Below are 23,120 nucleotides of genomic sequence, written 5' to 3'. Positions count from 1 at the left end.
TGATGAATGGGTTTTGGGTTACAGTTTGGGCACTCGGTGTCTATAAGAATCGCCATCACAGATTCAGGCCATGGCCAGCTGTTAAATTTTTTTTTTTCGTAAATCGGACACCCCCTTTAACGTCTATGGCAATTTTTTCGCCATTCTTCCCCTATGCATGTTTCAAATGTATCAAAATAAAAATAAAAAAACACTGAACAATCCTTGGGATTCACGTTGTTTTATCCTGAATGACTTTTGGCAGATGTACTGTTAGAAATTACACACATCTGATCAAACTAATATATATTGTTTAAAGGAAGTCAGATCCTATAGAGGGAAGATCTCCTAATCTGCAGAAACATCCCTTGTTCTCCTGCAAGATGTACATCTTGCTTCCATCATAGCTAAGAATTCACCATGCAGAAACTGATATCCCTGCCGATCGTCCCCTTGATCATGTCACTTCCTTGCAGCTAGAATGAAACTGGGACAAAATCCAGCTTTCTCCTTACTGCATATACTGACCTGTAAGCCGTAAATCAGCTCAACCTTTTAACCCTTCAGCCCCCCTGTGCACGTACTGTTCCAGTCCAGAGCTTTATTTAAATGGCCTATGACGTCATTTCTAGAAATCTCACGGCTGTCAGCTGTCAGGCCAGTGATGTAATACTCACCCCTAATGCTACTACTGCAATGAATGGCTGCTGGAAGGATCGCACCGAGAAGTGCTTCCCCGTGCCTGTGCAAGCAGTGAATGGAGCGGAGGGCGTGGGCACGATGTCTGCATGGCTATTCCTGGAAGCTGAAGCTCTGCCCTGGAAGCGCTCCCCTCGCAGGATAGAGCCTCATGACTAGAGCAGTGTGTGAGCAGGCTGGTAAGTCATGGCCTCACGGATCTCAGCAACGTGTGTTTGTACAGTGTCATGTGGGTGTAGCCAGCCTCCACTTTGCCATAAAGTATGCTACAGGCACAAGGGGGAGAGCAGCCTCTGTAATGTAGGAAATAAATGATGGAGATCACTGGCATAGAAATAACTGGGACTTCACTCTTCTACATTTATTAAAGGGACATGCCAGTGTCTATACAGAGCCAGAACTTTCAGACTGTGTTTCCCATGTGACTGGCACAAAGCCAACTGTGATGGTTTATTAATAAGTCCTATTCATATTTACAGAGAAAGCAAGAACTCCTATGTCATGATAGAAGTTGTGGCAGAGCACAGAAGGAAACACTGCACACCGCAGGTAAACCCATACATACCTACACATGAAATGGGCACACCTGATTAGGCTGCTGGCACGCCTGCGTCAGGGCTCCGTTCAGGGTTTACGCCTCACTGAGAGAAGCTGAAATAAAACTGATCCATATTTTTGGCAATTGATTTAAATAGGTTTAAAAAAAAAAAAAGAAAAAGGAAAGGCTTCCATTATGTTTTTGTCGACGGAAAAATAACGCTGAAGACTGCCTTTCCGCCTTTTTGAAACCCTATTGAAATCAACAGAGAAAAATACTGATCTGATTTTAGCTGCTTTAGTTTCTGCCCTCCACGATGGAGCAGAGAGAAGGAAGCCCTGAACTGAGCCCTCAGGCAGGTGTGATGGACAGTTGTCCATCTGCTGAGAATATACAGGTGTGCCACCAAGTGTTTAGATTCTATGAAACAAGTCAAGCAAGTTTTGCTTGTTAACAGGGAAGGCGGTGTTAAATTGCAAAATCACTTTTTGTTTTTTCAACATTGGATACATGTTTTCTCTTCAACAGTTGCTGCTAGTCGGTAAGATAATGTAGAGATGTTTCAGAATACTATTTAATCATTTTTAGATCTTTTTTCAGTAAGGTAGGCTCACACAAGCATGTTGGTGACGTATATTCAGCATTTGGTAATATTGCAAGTTGTGAATGATAATTTGCTGTTCAGACTAGCAGTTTTAGGGTTTATTTAGACGACCGTATATCGGCTCGATTTTCACGCCAAGCCGATAAATGGTGTCCTTGTCTGCAGGGGGGATGGGGGGGGGGGGGGATGGAAGAGCCAGGAGCAGGAACTGAGCTCCCGCCCCCTCTTCGCCCCTTGCCACTATTTGCAATAGGAGGGTGTGAGACGGGGGCGGAGTTAAGTCCCGTCGCTTAGCTCTGTCACGCCCCTCCATTGCAAATAGTGGCGAGGGGCGGGAGCAGACAAGGACACCGTATATCGGCTGGGCGTGAAAACCGAGCCGATATATGGTCGTCTAAATAAGCCCTTAGAATTATTTCTTGATTTGAAACTATTGTGCAAGGATTTTAAAATATTGGACCATCTTCTCATTTTATTAAAAATTTTGGCCTGTGTTCAGCCTTTCTTCTTTTTTGGGGACAGATCTGTGGCAATATTGTGGTGTGGCCACAATTAGACACTGGTGATTTCCTCATGCAAGTTATGTGCTATTGCGATATGGATGGAACTCTTCGCAGAATACGGACCATTATTTTCTATGTGATAATACCCATAAGCGATTCTTCTCTCGGACCAAAAGTCTGAGGTGGACAAATTGCAGCATGTTCTATTATTTTCTATAGGAGCAAAAAAAAAAACTGCATCGCTTTCAGATCTGATTTTTATATGCGCTCAACATGATTTTTAATTTTTTTTTACTTTTATTTTTTTTTCTAAATTTCCCGTTGAAACAAGATGCATTTATGGGAGCCTATGACAGCTGCTGGAGGTGGAAGGGAGTTTAGCAGCGTGACTGCTAAACTCCCACCCCCTCTCCTCCTCACCACCCCTTGCCGGCTGTTTGCAATGAGAGGGGTGGGATGGGGCGGAGCTAGTTGTTTAGCTCCCGCCCCACCCCCTTCTCTTGCAGAGAGGGGAGGGCAGGTTAGTAGCAGCTGTCTCTCCCCGCCTGATGGCGTCCTGAGCTCGGCGTATATGCACTAGGCCGGGGCCGTCTGGGTGCACAAACGTAAAAATGCCAGCGCTGATGTGATGTGATTTTTAGCAGAATGCCAAAAACATTAACTGCAAAAAAAACATACACTACAGTTTACAATGAAAGTCATGTAACTATATGTCATACAGTTGGAGAGGTGCCCATTTTTCATTTTTTCAACCTTTTTTTTTTTCCTCTTTAATTAAAAAAAAAATCATAGCCATATGAGTGCTTGTTTTTTAAGGGATGAGTTGTATTTTTCCCAATGGCATGATTTACTGTAACATATAATGCTGTGAAAAACAATGAAAAGTTCTGTAAAATAGAAAGTAATATAATTGCGCCTTTTTGTTTTTGGGAGGTGGGGTCTTGTTTTTATTTAGCTTACACAGTGTAGCAAAAGTGACATGTTTATTGGGTCCGTTGGATTGTGTTGTCAAATTTCTATAGTTTTCTTGTTGCACTACCTCTAGAGATGAGCGAGCACACTCGGATAAGTCAGTTACTTGAGCAAGCCTCACTCTTCTCGAGTAACTGCATTCTTGTCCGAGCGTGCTCAGGGGGGTGGGTGTGGGGTAGTGGGGGGTCCGATTATATATGTGTAGTCGTATATGTGCAGTCCGATATGTCTTGCATCCGATTTTGCAAACTGGCTTGTCCCTGTGAATAAGCCCAGTGAATAAACCCTAACAGTCCTATGGAAGCTGTTCTTTTTTTCATTGAAGCTTATAAAATTACTTTCGGCAGCACTCATGAAATCGCTAGATGTATTATGAAGTTTGGGTATATATTTCTTTATACTTTCTATCTGAGTTCCCAATGTTTTAGAATGACATTAAATTGATGGGAACATCTTATTCCTTCCTGAAGAGGCTACAATCTATTTCTGGTGCCTGTTGTGAGGACAAAATAAGTAATCTGTGTCACTGCTTCTCAATCAGGACACATAGCAAGTCGAGAACTCCCATTAATGTGTGTGCTGCTACCAACTTAGATCAAGAGCACTGAAAAGTAATTAATTTATATTTTAGGACACTGCAGAAGATTTCAAGTATGGCTAAAGACTTCCGCTATTTTTTCCAGCATCCGTGGTCACGGATAATTATTGCTTACTTGGTGACATTTTTTAATTTCCTAATTTTTGCTGAGGATCCTGTGTCTCATAGCCAAACCGAAGCCAATGTTATCGTCGTAGGGAACTGCTTTTCATTCATCATGACTAAATATCCAGGAGGAGCTTGGAACTTTTTGAAAGTCATCCTCTGGCTTATTGCCATCGTAGTTGGGTTGGTCGCTGGGAAGTTTCTTTTTCATCAACGTTTGTTTGGTAAGTGTTTAAGATCAATTTAAAGTATAATATAATGTATGTTATCTATCTAGCCTTTCCTATTCTATTCCTGTTCGCCTTTGACCATAACATCTAAGGGCTCATTCACATTGGTAAATGCAAGAAGGTCCAATTGTTACTTTTTTTCCACTGTCTCCTGGCAACATGCATAAAAATTGAGTCAATACTAGAGATGAGCGAGCATACTCGTCCGAGCTTGATGCTCGTTCGAGTATTAGGGTGCTCGAGATGCTCGTTACTCGAGACGAGCACCACGCGGTGCTCGTCTCGATTAAACGAGCACTGACCATTGAAAGCAATTGACTGCCGGCTAGCGCGGATTAATTTTCGGGAAGGGCTTAAAAATATAAGCCCTTACCTGAAAATCATCCTAAAATGTATAAAAAGTAAAAAAAAAAATATACTCACCTTGTCCCGGCAGAACAATGTTAGCCCATTGAATTCAATGGAGCCGGCAATACAGCCGGCTCCATTGAAAGCAATGGGCTGCGGCGATCGCACAATGAATTTTCGGGAAGGGCTTAAATATGTAAGCCCTTCCCTGAAATTCATCCAGAAATGTGTAAAAATAAAAAATATATATATATACTCACCTGGTCCCGGCAGACGGAGTTCAGCTGAGGCCGGCTGGCAGTTCTCCTGAACTGCTCTGAACAGCTGTGAGTAGTATTCAGCAGCCGGGGATTTAAAATCCCCACCTGCTGAATGAGCTGCCTCTAATTGGTCACAGCCTGACCAATCAGAGGCAGATCTCACTCACACCCATTCATGAATTCAGCAGTGAGTGACTGCTGCCTCTGATTGGCTCAGCGCAGCTCTCAGCTGAATGACAGCAGTTCAGCACCACAGTGCAGGGGACAGCAGGAGAACACGCGGCTGTGCCCCGGCAGCTGAAGGGAAGTGAGTATCTATTTTTTTTGTTTTTTTAAATCACTTTTAATTCACTTCCAGGGAATGGCTTATATGTAAAGCCCTTCCCTGGAAAAGAATTCAGGTGTGCCAGTGGACCATTGTCTTCAATGGAGTCACCGGCAGCAGCGGCTCCATTGAAGAGAATGCCTGCATTTTTATTCTTTTTTACACTAAAATCTTTATTTTTAAGGTAAGGGCTTATATTTTTAAGCCCTTCCTGAAAATTCATCCCGCGCTCGCTGACAGCCCACTGCTTTCAATGGTGCCGGCTGTATTGCCGGCTTCATTGAATTCAATGGGCTAACATCGTTCTTCTCTGCCACAGCTGTTACAGCTGTGGCAGAGGAGAACGATCTTTATGCTGACAGTGCGGGGGGGGGGTCTCACTCGTGCCACTATTGTGGCTTAATAGTGAGACCTCGGAGCCCGAAATGCAGCCCTGCATGTTGCTCCTCGCCTGCCCTATCCATTTCTGTGTTTTTTACATGACTTTGGTGATTTGCTAAGATTTTCACAAATGAAAACCTTAGCAGAGCACCAGTCATATACAAAAATGCTCGAGTCGCCCATTGACTTCAATGGGGTTCGTTACTCGAAACGAACTCTCGAGCATCACTGAAAGTTCGACTCGAGTAACGAGCACTCGAGCATTTTGGTGCTCGCTCATCTCTAGTCAATACGCAAGCAGCTACAAATTTGGCACAAATCAATAGTGTTGTGTTCTGTCCGTATTACGGACGTAATACAGAGAGAAAATATGCCCTTGTGAATAGGCCCTTAATGGCTTACTATAAGGGTGCTGAAAATATTCTTAGAGATGCTGACCATAGTAAACATGATACTGCTGCAGGTTTGTTTGCTACGTTTTTATGCTGGCAATAGATCTTATTGTCATTTGTATGTAACTGTTTTCTAGCGTAGTGCATTATGTTGCTAGAAGCAGCTATTGGAAGATATGTATGGGAGGTCTTTTTGAAGTCAGTTTTGCTGTAGGCAATATTGACGTTATTTGTGACCAAATTTATCAAAATGGAGCACAATGTAAATAAATTTGTTAAATCTCTAAATAGAACCTTTCCTTGTTGACTATAGCAACTAATCATATCACAGCTTTCAAGAGCAGAATGCAAAATATAAGCTGTGCTGTGATTGGTTGCTAGGGGCAACAAAGACAGTTTTTCTTCTAGACTATTTTACATATCTACCCACTGGAAACACTTTTTTCGCGATCCACCCACTGGAGTGAAACTGTGACAAATTTTATAATATATAAATGTCCCTAAGGGACCTTTCATATGGGACGGAATTAGTCTGCGCAGACAATTCTGCGTCACAATGTTATCCCTAGGGGGCTTGAATTCCGCACCGGTTTTTGCGGTTCTTTTTTTTAAAAACTGCAAGATTAAAGTCCACAATAGAAAAGCCTCTGCTGTGGAATTAAGGCCATCTTGCTGAATTGTTGCAGATTTCTAACATACAGTAGATGTAATTCCACAAGACAATTCCAGAAAAAACGCAATAAAATCCACATCAGTTCTGCATCCTGTGGATGATTCCTTCCCATGTAAAGGTCCCTAAATCTTGGCCAAGCAGCAAGCCACTCCCACTTTGCTCCACTTTTAAAAAAGAGGCGTGAATATTGCAAATGGCCTTAATTGCTGGTGTAAATGGTTAATAAACCTGTCCCACGGCAGATTACACATTGTTTTGGAGTAAGATCCTCACAAAAAAAGATGCTAGTACATTTATAAATGTGGGCCAATGGTCATGATCAGCAACGATACTCAGATGGGCAATATTAATTACATAAAGACTAATTGATATCAATTGGCATGATATTAAAAGGCACGCAAACAAAAATGGCATCTTTTAAGCTATTCCTCCAGCCTGGAGCATTAGCACTGCATCTAAAGATTCACCAGTATCAGTGGTCATGTGTGCATAAATGACACTTGACTACTAAACCCAGTGATTGGCTGCAGTGGACCCCCGAGTGATGGATGTGACATCATTGCTTCCTGTTTTAGTGGGGAGCAGAGGGAACTGGGTCTGCAGCGCTCGACCAGAGGCACAGTAAAAGGGTGAGTAAAGGTAATTTTATTTATTTTTTACCTTAGCTAGCCAGGGACATTTTTTTCCCCAATGTTGAGAAACACTTTAATAGATTTTTGAACAGAGTACAGATATAACGAACTTTAACTTGACATGTATCGTGTTAAAGGGGTTGTACTAGCATTACAAGTTATTCCATATTCAAAGGATAGGATCCCTTATTGCTGAACCACTTGCCATCTTTGGAAATTCATGGAGAATAGGAGCAGTCCCAGAAGATTGGAAAAGGGCAAATGTTGTCCCTGTCTTCAAAAAAGGGGAAAAAAGGTAAATCCAGGAAACTACAGGCCTGTGAGCCTTCTATACTGGGACAGATTTTTTTTGAACAAATTATTAAACAGTATGTATGCGAGTACTTGGATGAGAATGGAGTACCAGAGTCAGCATGAGTTTGTAACAAACAAGTCATGCCAGATGAATCTAATTTCTTTCTATGACCGAATAACGGACTGGGTTGATCAGGAAATGCGGTGGATATAGTATATCTTGACCTTAGTTAAACATCTAACAAAGTGTCACCATACTTATTGAAAATATCCAAATATGGGATTGACAAGGCAACTCTTAGGTGGATTCACAACTGGCAGAGTGATCATACTCCAAGTGGTCATAAATGGCTGCACATTTAATTGGAAGAAGCTGGCAAGTGGGGTACCACAAGGCTCTGCCTTGGACCCAATGGTGTTCAACATTTTTAAAAAAGATCTAGAGGAGGGGATTGAGAGAAAACGGATCACATTTTCCGATGACACAAAGCTAGGAAGGGTGGTTACCACTAGAGAAGAGACAGAGTATTCAAAAAGATCTAGAAAAGTAGTGAACGGGGACTAACAAAACGGCATTTAACAAGGAGAAATGCAAGATCCTACATCTGGGCAAGAAAAATGAAAAATGCACGTATAGAATGAAAGGAATTTGGATAAGCAGCAGCACATGTGAAAAAAGACTTGGGTATTTTAATAGATCACAGCTTGAGCATGAGTCAACAGTGTGATACAGCAGCAAAAAGGCAAATACAATTCTGGGATGTATTAAGAGAAGCAAGGAGTCTAGATCACGTGAGGTAATTATCGCACTCTACTCTTCCTTAGGCTGGTGGAAGCTGTCCGAACCGCAACCCATCCGCAATTGACATTGCGGATAGGTCATGGGTACCCGCATCATCACCTAGTGACAGCACAGGAAAAACAAGAGATTGAAGAAAAAAAAACCCTGTACTGCGCATAACTGATGGCTAGCCACTGCAGTCATCCGCAATACAGAAGAAATCGGGTACGTAGGGTCGCCAGCCGCGGTCATGGCTGGATTCCGCTACAGGCTCCTACATACGGTATCAGACTTTTTCGTGTGCCGCCGGCTTTAGTCAGACCTCATCTGGAATACTGTGTCCAGTTCTGGGCACCCCAATTTAAAAGACATAGACAAACTGCAGCAAGTTCAGAGACGCGTGACCAAGATGGTGAGCGGTCTGTAAACCATGTCCTTTGAGGAACGGTTAAAGGATCTGGGAATGTTTTGCTTGCAAAAAAGAAGGCTGAGAGGAGACGTAATGGCTGTCTACAAATATCTGAAGGGCTGTCACAGTGCAGAGGGATCAGCCCTATTCTCATTTGCGCAAGGAAAGACTAGAAGCAATAGGATGAAACTGAAAGGGAGGAGACACAGATATTAGAAAAAACTTTGACAGTGATGGTGATCAATGAGTGGAACATGTTGCCACGGGAGGTGGTGAGTTCTTCTTCAATGGCAGTCTTCAAACAGAGGCTGGACAGACACAGGATAATGGGGAATAACGTGCTGCTAACCAGTGGGGGTGACAACCCATCTCACTGCTGACTTGCTGCACCACCTGAAATAAGGGGGAGAATTTATGGTGCAACAGTTGCTGAAGGAGTTGTCTTGACCAATACAATAAAGTTATGCCCTCTCTTTGTTTTAATCGTGAACCCCATAAATGAAAAGTAAAAGAAATGGTGTTATTGCTCTTTGTGTGCATCCCTCATGGTAAAATTTCATATAAATTAGATGCTACCATATATTTACCCAAAAATGGTTCTGCTTGGTAGACCATATAGTTGAATACAGTAGTATTGAATAAAAATGACTCTAGGGTGACCTTTCTGGTTTTAGGCATTTACTTTTCTGTGCTCAAAGTAGACCCCCATTAAGACCTCTTACAGCCATAGTTCGTCTGGCCAAGTTGCTTTCCAGGTATCTTTGCCTCCTTCGTTTTCCAGTGGCCCATATAATGGTTTAATATAGTAGTGCCATAGACAGGAGTTGTGCCCCACAGTCTCCCTCTACGTAGTGCCTATTATTGTGCTCTAGACAGTAGTAATGTTCCGTATAGCGTCTCAATCAGAGATAGCCCACATAGTGTCCCAGACAGTAAGTGCCACATACTGTTCCAGACCATTATGGTGCACCAGACCATAATAGTATCATAATTGGTGTCCAAAGTGATGTGTCTGGCTTAGTGCCCAAAACAGTAATAGTACACAAATATTGTCTCAGACAGTAAGAGCCCCAAACAGCGTTGATACCCCACGTAGTGTTCAAGATGATAAGCGTGCCCCACTCAGTTCGCCAGACAATAATGGTGACCAAATATTCCCTTAAGTTGTAATCGTGCCCCAAATGTTAACAGCGCCTTCTTAGTGCCCCACATAGTAATAGTGGTCCCTAAACACCTTATAATATAAATCATCCACATAGTGCTCCATAAAGTAATGGTGCCCCATAGAGTTCTCCACATTGTGTTGGATGCTCCCTGAGTCCTCTACATACTGTGACAGTGTTCCATTCGTCCCCCATATAATAATTTATGTCTTGTAATTTCTGACACCTAAAATAATGAAAGAAATACTCACCTAATTCCATTCTCCTAATGAATAGAGCAACTCAAGAGACAAACCTTGCCCTGCCTGAAGCCTGTGTTATTGGCAGGCCGATGCCGGCAGATACATTTGAAGTACAACTCTCATATTCTGCATGCCTAAAGTGACCTGTGGCCCGCCAAAGTGAATGACAGGGCAGGGAGCCAACAGCTCGCTGCTATGCCATAGTATTCATCTGTATTCTCGTACTGAGGACATGGATTCAATTGAATGTGCTAGCAATGCCACTGCTCTGCTGAGTAATGCATGTGGTCTCTGATGTTGGGGAATATTTTCTACCCGAACACAAGCAGGCCACATCCTTTGCTCAGCCTCTTCTACTGCAGTGGGATTCCAAGACACTGAGGCCGATTCTTCAGGAAATATAGCTTCTTTAATGCAGATTCAGAAGTAAAATCTCATATTCTGAACTGTGAACACAGGGGGTATACACTTTTTATACAATTTACACAATAGAAATTCCTGTCTTATATGATTGGTCACATTTTGTCGCATTGCTATGCAGGCGTACTAAACTTTTGCCTCATATAAGTTGCTTTCTCGTTTCCTCACCCATAAATAGGCATACCTCCGTCCTCCATTTTATGGCATCCGCAATTTCACTTGTATTAACCCTTTCTTATCCAGGTCCAGGCTACTATACTACTATATACAGACGTTTTTTGTCCTAGTACCATTATGCTGAGAGAGAACACTTGCTTATAGTATTCTTAATCAAGCTGTACAGTACTGGAAAGCCTGCAAAGGAGTGGTTTTAACAATGTAACCCTCCCTGTTTTGCATATCCTTGCATAGAGTATGGGATAGAGCATGCTTCAAAATAACTCGCGTTCTGGAAATGGGAATTCATAACCACCATGGCTTTACACAGCAATTGTTGTGGCTGATGTGGTATTTTAGATGTAAAATAAGGTGCAGTTTTAAAAACCTCATAGAGAAAGTATAATTTTCATAAGTAATTCCATGGACCTCTTACGGCAAATACCACTCATCACTCCTTAGGAGGGGCTGTGCGGCTGCAGACCTGGGTATCCATCGCTTTCTGTGGGTTTTTTTTTTGTTTTGTTTTTTTTCTACAAGTTTATTGGCTCTATAATTTCTACATCCTTTGTCTTTATTTTTTTTCCTCTTTAAAGGAAGTCTGTCACCTATTCTTTGGACTATACTATATAATGTGTGCTGTTATATGTAATACATAGATACCTTTACTTCTTTGCAGCTTGTCTTAATTGTCAGGATATCAGGGTCTATGCTTATGCTGCGACATATGCAAATTTAGTAGAGGACCGTCTGATGGGTGGTCCACCGATGCCTGTAGTCCGGGCTCTTTCCCTCCTCATTCCGCCCCAGTTCACGCTTAATAATGTCTTCAGTATTCTGCTTTCCACTGTCACAGAGCTTGTGCTGCATGAAGTGAGCAGGCACATGTGCTGCACCTCCTTTTTGGCCCGCGCTGTAATAAGTGTGGCACAAGCGCTGCAATGGTGGAGCGCATGACATCTGCAGTGGGAGGAGCTGCAGGGGTCGCTACATGTAGAATTGGGCAGATTTTCAAAGAATGGGGAGGGAGAGAGCCTGAACCGCAGGCAGCAGTGGATCATCCATCGGATAGTCAAGCACTAAATTGCATATGGTGCCAGATAAATATAATCTTGACAACAGAGACGCACTGCAAAGAAATAAAGGTATAGATTCCACCTATCTCCATGTTCCTAAATAAGCGGAATGTTTAACGACAGGCAGTAGATTGTAAAGGTGCTGAAAGGGAGACCCCTAGGGACAGGTTCTATATAAGTATGATTTTTGCTGGTAAAATAGAAAAATTGTATGCAAGTATATTAGAATACTAGTAGGGACAACTGTCAGGGTAATAAAATATTCTAAGTACAGCACCAATCAGGCCCACCCCACTTGCCCGCTGCCGGCGGTAAGAAGAGACACCACACACGGAGGTCTGGTATAATTCCTCACACGGGACATGGCTGCACTTCGCCGAGCTTTATTACAGATTACATGAGATCTTATACCCTTTGTCCCATCACCAACAAGGGGTGATGGGCTCATAACCATATATGGGCAGTCCGGATTTCCGGCCTGAGACAGTGAAAACAGTCGATATCTTGCTTATGGCGCCTCTGGCTTATGTACAGACAATCACATATTCAATTAACTCCAGTGCAAAGAATCACCCACTCAATTCTAAGAAAGCGGCCAAGCATGCATTCTCCATATATGGGAAGTCCGGATTTCCGGCCTAAGACAGTGAAAATTATGTACATAGTGGAACATCTTGATATCTTGCTTCTGGGAAAACGGCCAAGTACACGCGTCCTTCATGTCTGGTTCGGTATCATCTCTGAATTTCTAGAACATCTCTCTCAGCCTTGCAAAGCCTTGGAATATCTGATGTAAGGCGACATATAAGTTTTTTCTCATTTGGAATTGAATAAAACTTGCATATAGGTATAAAAGTATAAAGAACATATGGCAATATATATATATATCCTCACACAACGACTAAAATTATATATTTTGCATGAATGCTCAGGAAAATTATTCTGTTGAAGTAGGAATAATAGTTAGAATGCAAAGGTGTTGGTGATTTCGAATACACTAAATGCCCAGAGCAAACCGATGTGAAGGTACCTTTTGTTTCATTTTCTCTGCTTGCGCAGACCGGCGTTCCTCTACTCTATTATATATTCAAGGACTGATCATGATTTCACAGGACTTATGTTTGCAATTTGTTAAATCAAGATTTTCCCACTTGGTGAAACAGACGTTGTGGAACCTCAGCAGATGATTGATAAAGTGTACATTTTACGATATAGGCTTGTGTGTATGAGTGGAAAAAGTAGCTTCATGCTGCTTGTGTGGATGTAGATGATGTGGGTATTATTGTATCTCGTCACCACTGGAAGTTAGGGGTGGTGACAAGGTACCATCTGTTTAAATAAATAAAAAAATGTTAGTAACGCTTCTGATTGGCTGGGGGCATGTGTAATCCCCCAAGTGCCCTTCTGACAGTGGTGAGGCTGGGAGCGGCGGCAGAGCCACCACATGACACCGGCGAGGCTGGGAGCAGTGGCAGAGGCAACCGGACAACACTGGCGAGGCTGGGAGCGACGGCAGTGTCCTGAATCCCCCTTTTGTCCTAGTTACACGGCAGAAGGACCGCACCAAGAGTTGGAGCGACGGTGGAGGCAGAGCGACAGTGGACCCCTACAGCCAGTCAGCGTGCCAATTGCCGTCCGACACAGCTTACAAGGCAGCCAGGAGGGAGGTGACAGGCAGCACAGCAGCTGCAAAATAGTGCCCACATGGAACACTGAGGGAACGCAGAGACAGCTGCAGTGGGCACACTGATTTTCTGCCCGTGCTGGAGGGTTAGGGATTAGTTTTCCTATAATTTGTAGCACAAAATCAATCTACACGCTAGAGCTAGGACCTTACTGAATTCCCCCCCCCATCGTGAGCTAGGGTTGTGACAGGGGTGTTCCAACATCCAAGCCCTGTCAAACCCCCAGGTGGTGACAAGATACAATAATGCTGATGATGTGATATTGTAGATGCTATGGTGAGGAGTGAGTGTAAGGCATAGGGTGTAGTGATTAGGCAATTGCTTCAAATATACTGAGCAAAATGAACCTTAATATGAGGAATCTTTTGGAGAGTCGCTTTTAAGTTGGAATAACGTTTCCAGTTTGAAACTTCATATTTCTATGATTACTGTACTGTGTTTTAGTTTTTTTGTTTTGTTTTTTTTCCTGCCTCAAGAGTAAGTTTTTCTTGAAAGCGTAACCAGAGGATTTTTCAGAATAACTTGTCATGTGTGCATATGAGAAGTAGCACTATATCTGGTGATTATATGACTTGTACATGCAATTTTTCACCAGTTTTCCCCTCTGCAGGCTGCATCACTAAGGCCACCTGCACACGGCCGGGTTGGATCCCGCAGCGGAATCCAACGCTGTGCCCAGCCGGTGACCCCTGGATACCTGTCCACAGTCTTCACAATCTGTGCTGCAGATGTGCTGGCTGGCGCACATGCGCAGTACAGATTACACCGTGCTTTCGCTAGGTGATGATGAGGATCCCGCAACCTTTCTGCAATGATAATTGCAAAAGGGCTGCGGGTCAGACAGCTTCCATTGACTTCAATGGAAGCCACCCGAATGGAAGCTGCACAGAATCGCAGCATGCTGCGATTTCTCCTCCACGAGCGGAAAATTGCAATCAATTTCCATTCGTGTAGAGGAAATTGCATTTTGCTCCGCCCCGGATTCCGCAATGCAAGTCCGCCCCTGTGCAGATGGCCTTATTTTCAGTCTTCCCTGAGCTGGTACGTGAAGACTAGAGGCTATGATGTTTCCTATACACTGCACACATAGGAGAGCAAGACCTCTTTTTTACTATCTCTTTGTAGCACACCTTTAATAGTAAAGGCAAGATAGAGATGATTATTGAGCTGTATTGAGTAGTTTAGATGTGATTTCAGTAATTGTAAAACGGCAAAGTTGTACTGTTAGCTGCAGTGGGATATCTGTGTGAGTCTCTCTACTTCGATCTTCCTCCAGCAGCTCCTTCCTCTTGCCCTCTTCATAGACTTCTGTGGGCAGCATAAAACCTCACCCTTACACTCTTCCTATAATCCGTCTTGATGACCCTGTTATTACAGACAGACTGCACATGACAACAGTAGACAGTAAGTTAGAGGCAAGGGAGACCCCTAGTGGCCAGCCTTTTGGAGTGAGATATATATTTTTAATCACAAAAATATAATTTCAGGTAAATAAAGTGTTGGACGTTTGGTGGTTATCACATTTAGGCTGCCTGTCCATGGCCATGACGGAATAATGCTAGCGATATTCCGCTACGGGAAGCATATGGAAGAACTGATGGGTCTCAGCGATGAGCCTATCTGATAGGCGAATTGCGGCAAATCGCTATGATTCTCCACTCGTGGACATCGGGCTGCGCTTTCCACAGTTAAAGGGGTTGTCCCGCAGAAGCAAGTGCAGTTATGCATTTCTGTATGGCCATATTAATGCACTTTGTAATATACATTGTGCATTAAATATTGGCCATACAGAAGTTATACACTTACCCCCTCCTGGTGCTGGCGTCCCCGTCTCCATGGCGACGAGCAAACTGCTTCTCTGGTCGCCGGAACAGTCGTGCTTGCGCAGAGAGGAATCCCCTTCTGTAAGGTCCTTGCTCACGAGCTGCATCCTGGCTCCTCCCCCTTCTCAGCGTTATTGCGTAGCTCCGCCCCGTCACATGGTACCGATCAGCCAATGAGGTGGCTGGAATCGGCAATGGAGCTCAGACAGCAGAAGAACATCCACAGTGCACCATGGGAGAAGACCCGTGGTGCATCGTGGGAGAAAACCAGCGGCAGCCATCTTGGAAAGAAGATTTTTTTTTAAAGTTGCTAAACGAGGATTCAGGTAAGGGAATTTTTTTTTTTTTAATAACACCTGGCAGCAGTATTCTTTTACAGGTACTGGGGGACTGGGCAAAAAAAAAATTCACTTTAGGCGCGGGACAACCCCCTTAAGTTTATGGGAAGCATTCACTGCGTTACCCGCGGCCGAATTATCGCCCGTGGACAGGAGGCCTAACTGTTGCATGAGCACAAGTGTGTTGAAAATGTAGTCTCCATGTAATGCACAAAACTAGAGATGAGCGAGCGTACTCGGATAAGCACTACTCGCTCGAGTAATTGGCTTTATCCGAGTATCGCTGTGCTCGGGGCTAAAGATTCGGGTGCCGCTGCGGCTGACAGGTGAGTCGCAGCGGGGAGCAGGGGAGAGCGGGCGGGAGAGAGGAAGAGAAAGATCTTACCTCTGTTCCTCCCCGCTCTCCCCTGCAGCTCCCCGCTCCGTGTCGGCACCCGAATCTTCAGACCCGAGCACAGCGATACTCGGATAAAGCAAATTACTTGAGCGAGTAGTGCTTTTCAGAGTACGCTCGCTCATCCCTGCACAAAACAGATAAGATATTGGTGTATGGCAGCTTTTGTCTTGACTCTTGTGTGTTTTTAGCAGTAGAAGTTGTAAACAAAGATAATATCTGCTCAAGGAATTCCACTCAATAGGGCAATCAAAGGAAGTTAATGATATGATATTTAATTATAGATAGCGAATATTCTGGTAATAAGGAAGTGTGGGATATAAAAGCAGCAATAAAGCTGCTCAAACAAATACATCCGTTACCCCATGATACTGCTTTTAAAATCAAACAGTGTTATGATTAAAATCTTCCTTGTGACGGTAAATAGAGAAACATCTGTGTTTTACAAGCTATTCAGGGACTGGATGCTTAGCCGTCCCTAATGTTTATCTGACTTTTTGTATAAATGTTCTTTATATGTGATTCTGACTTTATTTCTGTTCACCTTTTATGCTGCATAAAAATCAGCCTATATACATGAATTGGTGAATAAACAGTCAATAAAAACCTGGCATTATTCAATCAGGATCAGAATCTGGGCATCTAGTATGTGCAATTTAGAAATGATAGTGCAGCGACTAAGGCAGAAGGCACACCACTGAGAAGATGGCGGGGTAGTTAGGGATGTCACAGTGGCACTACCAACTCCTTCCCAGAGGGATGCGTGTATCACTCCGCCAAGGTACTGACAGGCCTCTCTGGGCAATGCTAAGGCAGCAGTTACCTGAATAAATAGTGTAGTGGACTGGAAGAATCTTGTCACGGGTGACACCATCGTTCCTTACTTCGTAGGATATTCGACGGGAAAAATAAGAGTCCACACACAGTTAACTTGCGAAACTCAGTTGCTGGGAACGGTCATCAACTGGAACTTTACTTGCAGATAGATTATCTGGATACACACTCACAATTTTTGTAAACATTTCACACACCAGTGCAGGAAGAACAAAGATGGAGGTCAGGGAGGAGAACACAGGATGACACCGGGCCTACAGTCGAGTTATCTAGACACACACATTAACACCGGAGGAAGACAAAACACTCCACTGACATTCACTTTCAGGACACTGCACAGCGGAACCTTTTTCCCTTGTCTCTCTTTTTTTCTTAGGGCTCTTTCACACAAGCGTATATCAGCCGCCATTTTCACGGCCGACCGAAATACGCTACGATGTGAGGTGTGAAAACTTGTGAACGAGTGCACAAATCTAACGTTTCTGCGCCCTTTCAGACAGCATGGGCCCCGGCGCATAAACGCCAAGGTCGCCATGCTGTCGCCCCTTCCTTACCCCTCGCTGTCTCACCTCCTCTTCCCCCCTCCGGCTAATTGTAAAGAAAGGGGTCGAGGCTGAGCTTAGCTTCACCCCTATCTCACCCCTTGTCTGCAGCCAGCAGTGGGAGGAGGCGGGATGGGGCGGTGCTTAGCTCTCACTCCCATTGCAATCAGCCAGAGGAGAGGAGAGTCATGCTGCTAAACTCCATTCTGCCTCCCTTCTTCGGCCGCTGTCATTGGCTCCCATAGGAGCTTATGCAGTCGCCGATGTATTTCGCCCCAAAGATAGTTCCAGGACTATCTTTTGGGCCCTACGTAAAAACGCCCAGCGCTATATTGGCCAGCCGGGCGCTTTTACGCTGCAGGAATATGGCCATGTGATTTGATGCATTGGAATCCAATGCATCAGATCACAGAGTATATCGGCCAACCGTGAAAACAGAGGGCGATATACGCTCGTGTGAAAGAGGCCTTAAGGTAGGAATCCTGGCATCAGACCCTCAGGGAACCTCTGTTCCATACTTCACCACATGAGGGTTAAAGGTACCCCCATGTGGCGGGCACTCTCACTTCACACCCAACCGTTAAAGAAAATTGAACTCTCACTCCCCTCTTGCACTCACATATATAACTTGCATACTCACGTGACAACACAAATTTGTTATTTTCCAGACCTATCCCAAACATGCACAGACCTTAACCTCTTGCATGCTGCAACTGTGCGGTATACATAACTTGTGACAAGACAATTTGCACAGTGAATCCACACTGAAGACATGACATGTGAGACAAATACAGAACAGTTATGGAGGGGCCAGGCATGGGTATTTCAGGCCACTACAATAGTGTTAACAGTAAAAACATATTCATGTTAATCTGTTAACCATATGCAGTAAATTTACACATTTAATAATGGGATAAAAAAACAGCCCTAAAAAATCACAAAGAAATTAAAATTTTTATATTCCAACAAATAAAGCGTTAGGGCTGATTCACAGTACCACCGTGTGTCCAAAAGCCGCTAAAAATTGCCTTGTCATTTAGGACTTAAAGGAGTTGTCCCACTTTTTACTACTGATAAGCATTCTTCAGGATAGGTTATTAGTAGCACATTGGCTGGGGTCCACCACTCAGGATCTTTCCAATCAGTTGATCTCTGAACCAATAACTGCTGGTACGGAGCTGTCTTTGTACCAGGAGCAGCTCCTTACATTGCTCAGTGGCTGCAGTTAGTATTGCAGGCTGAGTCGCATTGAAGTGAATAGGACTCAGTATGTAATACCAGCTAAGGCCACGGCACACTGTACAAAGCTGTCTGCTTCCAGCACAAATCCAACTCCATACTGAAGGTGACAGACACAGGGATTTGTTGATCGGCAGGGATCCCCATGGCAGACTTCCACGACTCTGCTGTTTGATGACCCATCGTTTGGAGAGGTCATCAACAGTAATGTGGGACAACTCATAAAAGGGTTAAGTAATTTTCAAAAAAATCTTGCTGACTGTAAAATTTATTTGGGGTAAAGTTCTCATTATAATCTTATTTCTTTTCCATATTGTACAATGAGACATGACAGAACAATTTGCAGCCTTGAAGAAGTTAATCAGTTTGGTTTGACAGGAGTGATCCCTCATAAACCAATGCTGATATGTAGTTATACAGCTATTTTCCTTGAGGTACTCCAGCATAGCATCTTTCAGAAACTCCTCAAACATTTTACTCACAATAGAAGTTAGGCTTACTGGCCTATAGTTTCCAGGTTAACTTTTTTTACCCCCTTTTTTTTTTCTTAATATTGGCACCACATTTGCTATGTGCCAATCTAGTGGAACAGACCCTCATCACTAAAGCGTTCTTAACATAGGAAACAAGGGTCTATCTATCACATCACTTAGAACCTGGGGTTGTATGCCATGGCGACCTGGTGCGATGTCTATTTTCATCTTTTTAAGGTGGCTCTACACTTCCTCTTGGGTTAAGTTCCTTTTACATAAAATGGTTATTATTCAAAAAAAATCATTGAAATGAGCGAAAATAAATAACTGTTCAGTGTAAATGCAGGCAACGGTTGACCAACGATCAATGAATCGTTAGCTGTTTGTTTTATGCAGGCATAAAACAATCATTGACTTGTTGATTAATCATTCAGTTTAAATATAGATTATTCAGTTGTTCTCATTCACTTGTACAGTGAATGTGAACAACCTGAACGATTTCTCGTTTGAATGAGCCAAGGATGAATCTGTCTATATTAACAGGCTGTCTGAGCGAATGACCAAACTTTGACACCATTTGCTTGTTCAAACGATGTATCGATTTTTGTAAACGGACCGTTAGATTGGTAACTGGAAGGTTTACATTATCACTCTGCATTTCACCTGACCTTTCTTTTTCGTCTCAGTGATTATACTAGAGAAAAAACTATATAATAGATTTGCTTTCTCCTCTTCATCCTCTACGACTTATCTCTAAATCTGAAACTGTTGGCCCTTAAAAAAATTAATCTTTCTACTATTTTTTAAAGTTGAAGAACAGTTTAGGATTATTTTTACTTTCTTTGGCAATAAGTTTCTGTCTCCACCTTTGCTGCTTTTATCTGTTTTTACATTTTTTTTTCTTATAGATATTTTTTACATCTTAACTGCTTTTTTCAATAGTTTAAATGCTTTCTTTTTGTTGTTTATTGCCTCCTCTATGTCTTTAACTAGCTACATTGGTTTTCTCCTATTTCTAAGCCTTTCATTCCTGTAAGGTATGAACTGCTCACAGTGAGTATTTTTTAGATGGGTTTAAAAATTTTCATTAAAAAAAACAAAACTCAAATGAGTAAAAGAAGAGACTTGGCCTTTTATTTGTTGAGCAAAATGATCTAATATCGCATGTCTTGAGTGGCAAAAGTATGTGAACCTTTAGCATTAGGACATAATCTGAAGGTGAAATTAAAGCCAGATGTTTCAGTGGGATGACCATCCATTGTGAGTGGGTGACTACTTTAAATAAAGTACTCTGATCTTCACAACATATGTTTTGTGGAAATAAAGTGAAAATAAAATGTATCAGGAGTGTGCCAGGTGTATTCCAGTAAAATATCTGCCAAATGGCTAGTAATGAGTCTCAACTCACCTGGTGCTCAGTGGAATCCCCATGGATGGGAGAACCCCACTGGCACCTGTTGTCCGGGTCGGTGTGTAAAAAGTTCTTTTAAACCGCGATCCGTCGGAGCAGTGAGATGCAAGAAGGCTCAAGCATTCTAGTATGGGGCTTGAAGAAACGTGGTAAGGAAATGGAGAAAAAGACTTCCGCGCTCGTGTGGATAAGACCGTAGTATTCAGTCGCTTAGATATCTCTTAATAAGTCTCGATTTTTTTATTTAAGAACTATGAGCAATGCGTTTCGGCTAGTGTAGCCTTTTTCAAGCACTATAATACATACATTAAAAGAGCACAGGTGTATATACATCACTTACATGCTCTGTGATTTTGCTGTATTATAGAGCTTAAAAAAGGCTACACTAGCCGAAACGCGTTGCTCATAGTTCTTGAATAAAATATGAGCAACGCGTTTTGGCTAGTGTAGCCTTTTTTAAGCTCTATAATACAGCAAAATCACAGAGCATGTAAGTGATGTATATACACCTGTGCTGTTTTAATGTATGTATTACAGTGCTTGAAAAAGGCTACACTAGCCGAAACGCATTGCTCATAGTCTATATATATAAAAATGAATGTATGTCTGTGTGCGTGCGTGCATGCGTGTCTGTTTGTCCTTTATGCGCTGCTACACCATTCATCCGATTGCCATGAAACTTTGGGAAGTTGTTGAGTACACTCCTGGGAAGATTATAGGCATAGTACAACTATCCTACGATAAATGGCGCGCGCGCGCGTCGTCGAAAGTTACGACCCCCCCCCCCCCACGTAGATCGAATAAGTAAGCCACCTGCTATTGTGATGTCATCACTGATGTCATCAACATCGGACGCCCTTGAACATGCCCCAACATGTTCTATAAAGCTGCATTGTGAGACCTCCTGCTCATATACTAATATATTAAACAGACGACCTCCTCCTCATATACTAATTCTATGCGCAAAAGAATTAGCGGCCAAATTTTACGTACGGAATCTAATTTTCTCACATAGAAACTTGAAATTTGGCACGGGCATTGAATATGTCATAAATAGGAAAAGGTAATGGGTCCCAACTCGATTATTCAATTCTATGCGCCAAAGAATTAGCGTCCAAATTTTACGTACGGAATCGAATTCTCTCGCTTCCCAATGTCATAGAAACTCGAAATTTGACACGAGCATTGATTATGTCAAAAATAGGAAAAGTTAATGGGTCCCAACTCGATTATTCAATTCTAGGCGCAAAAGAATTAGCGTCCAAATTTTACGTACAGAATGTAATTTTCTCGCTTCCCAATGTCATAGAAACTTGAAATTTGGCACGAGCATTGATTATGTCATAAATAGGAAAAGTTAATGGGAAGTTGTTGAGTACACTCCTGGGAAGATTACTGGCATAGTACATCTATCCTAGGATAGGTGGCGTGCGTGCGAGCGTCGTCGACAGTTATGCCCCCCAGACAAAGATCGTTTGATTTCCATCTCAAGCACAAAAGCAAAAGGCATTACGAGCAACGGGATGCGTGTTCAACTACAAAATGATGCATCCGCCGAACGTTTTGCAAGACAATTCCTGGATATTGAGAATGCTGAGGTAAAATGAAAGCTGTGCTGTGATTGGTTGCAATTTCTTATACTGCTGAGGTAAAATGAAAGCTGTGCTCTGATTGGTTGCTATTTCTTATACTGCTGAGGTAACATGAAAGCTGTGCTGTGATTGGTTGCTATATATTATACCGCTGAGGTAACATGAAAGCTGTGCTGTGATTGGTCGCTATATATTATACTGCTGAGGTAACATGAAAGCTGCTGTGCTGTGATTGTTATATATTATACCGCTGAGGTAACTTGAAAGCTGCACTGTGATTGGTTGTTATCTAGATATATAAAAACTATTGTATGTATGTATGTCTGTCTTCACAGCAACGCGCGACGGGTGCGCTAGTTCTTAAATAAAAAATTGAGACTTATTAAGAGATATCTAAGCGACTGAATACTACGGTCTTATCCACACGAGCGCGGAAGTCTTTTTCTCCATTTCCTTACTATATTTGTGGAAGGGTTTCATCGCACGAACAAAGGAGACTTCTGAGGACATCAATACAAGTTATTGATGCTCATCAGGCTGGAAAAAGGTTACAAAGCCATCTCTAAAGAGGTTGGACTCCACTAATCCATAGACAGATTGTGTGCAAATGGAAGAAATTTAAGACCATTATTACACTTTCCCAGTAGTGGTTGACCAAATCTAAGCAGAAATATGGAAAATTTTGAAGGGTTCACAAATTTTCAAGCACTACTGTATATAATTTGATTTTGACAGAATAGATAGCAATTTCTTAGGACCATGGCAGCAAAGTTCTGGTACTGAATTGAAAAAATTCAGGGAAGCAGCCACTACTTGCTGATGATTGAATTCATTGTTATATCAGTGTCACATAAGACTCAACACTCAATGTTGACATGTCAGTTTGTTCCTAGTGTACACAAGAGGTTAGAGACATCTGTAGAAAGCAACTTGATTTTCAAATGTTGGAAGTTATACAGTAGTGCTGTAGACTGTCACGTTTTGCCTCGGCTCCACTGGGCTTTTCGCC

At 42.7% G+C, this 23,120-nt stretch overlaps 1 protein-coding gene across 4 annotated transcripts in view; it reads left to right on the top strand.

Moving 5' to 3' along the window:
• Window positions 1-659: 659 nt before the first annotated feature.
• TMEM117 (transmembrane protein 117) overlaps window positions 660-23,120 on the top strand; it is a 233,798-nt gene continuing 211,337 nt past the window's right edge. For 2 of the 4 annotated variants that reach the window (XM_066591720.1, XM_066591724.1), the window contains exons 1-3: window positions 660-857; window positions 1,158-1,227; window positions 3,927-4,222. In XM_066591720.1, coding sequence (XP_066447817.1) covers window positions 3,949-4,222 — 274 coding nt within the window. In that variant the 5' untranslated portion in view covers window positions 660-857; window positions 1,158-1,227; window positions 3,927-3,948. Of the gene's footprint in view, window positions 858-1,157; window positions 1,228-1,728; window positions 1,758-3,926; window positions 4,223-23,120 lie in introns of those variants that run through there. The other 2 variants (XM_066591722.1, XM_066591721.1) reach the window with 2 other exon arrangements.

The sequence above is a fragment of the Eleutherodactylus coqui genome, chromosome 2 (genome assembly GCF_035609145.1).
Source record: "Eleutherodactylus coqui strain aEleCoq1 chromosome 2, aEleCoq1.hap1, whole genome shotgun sequence".
In the NCBI taxonomy this organism is placed as follows: Eukaryota; Metazoa; Chordata; class Amphibia; order Anura; family Eleutherodactylidae; genus Eleutherodactylus; species Eleutherodactylus coqui.
The sequence above is the reverse complement of the archived record's forward strand: the minus strand, read 5'-3'. Positions and strand labels throughout refer to the sequence as shown.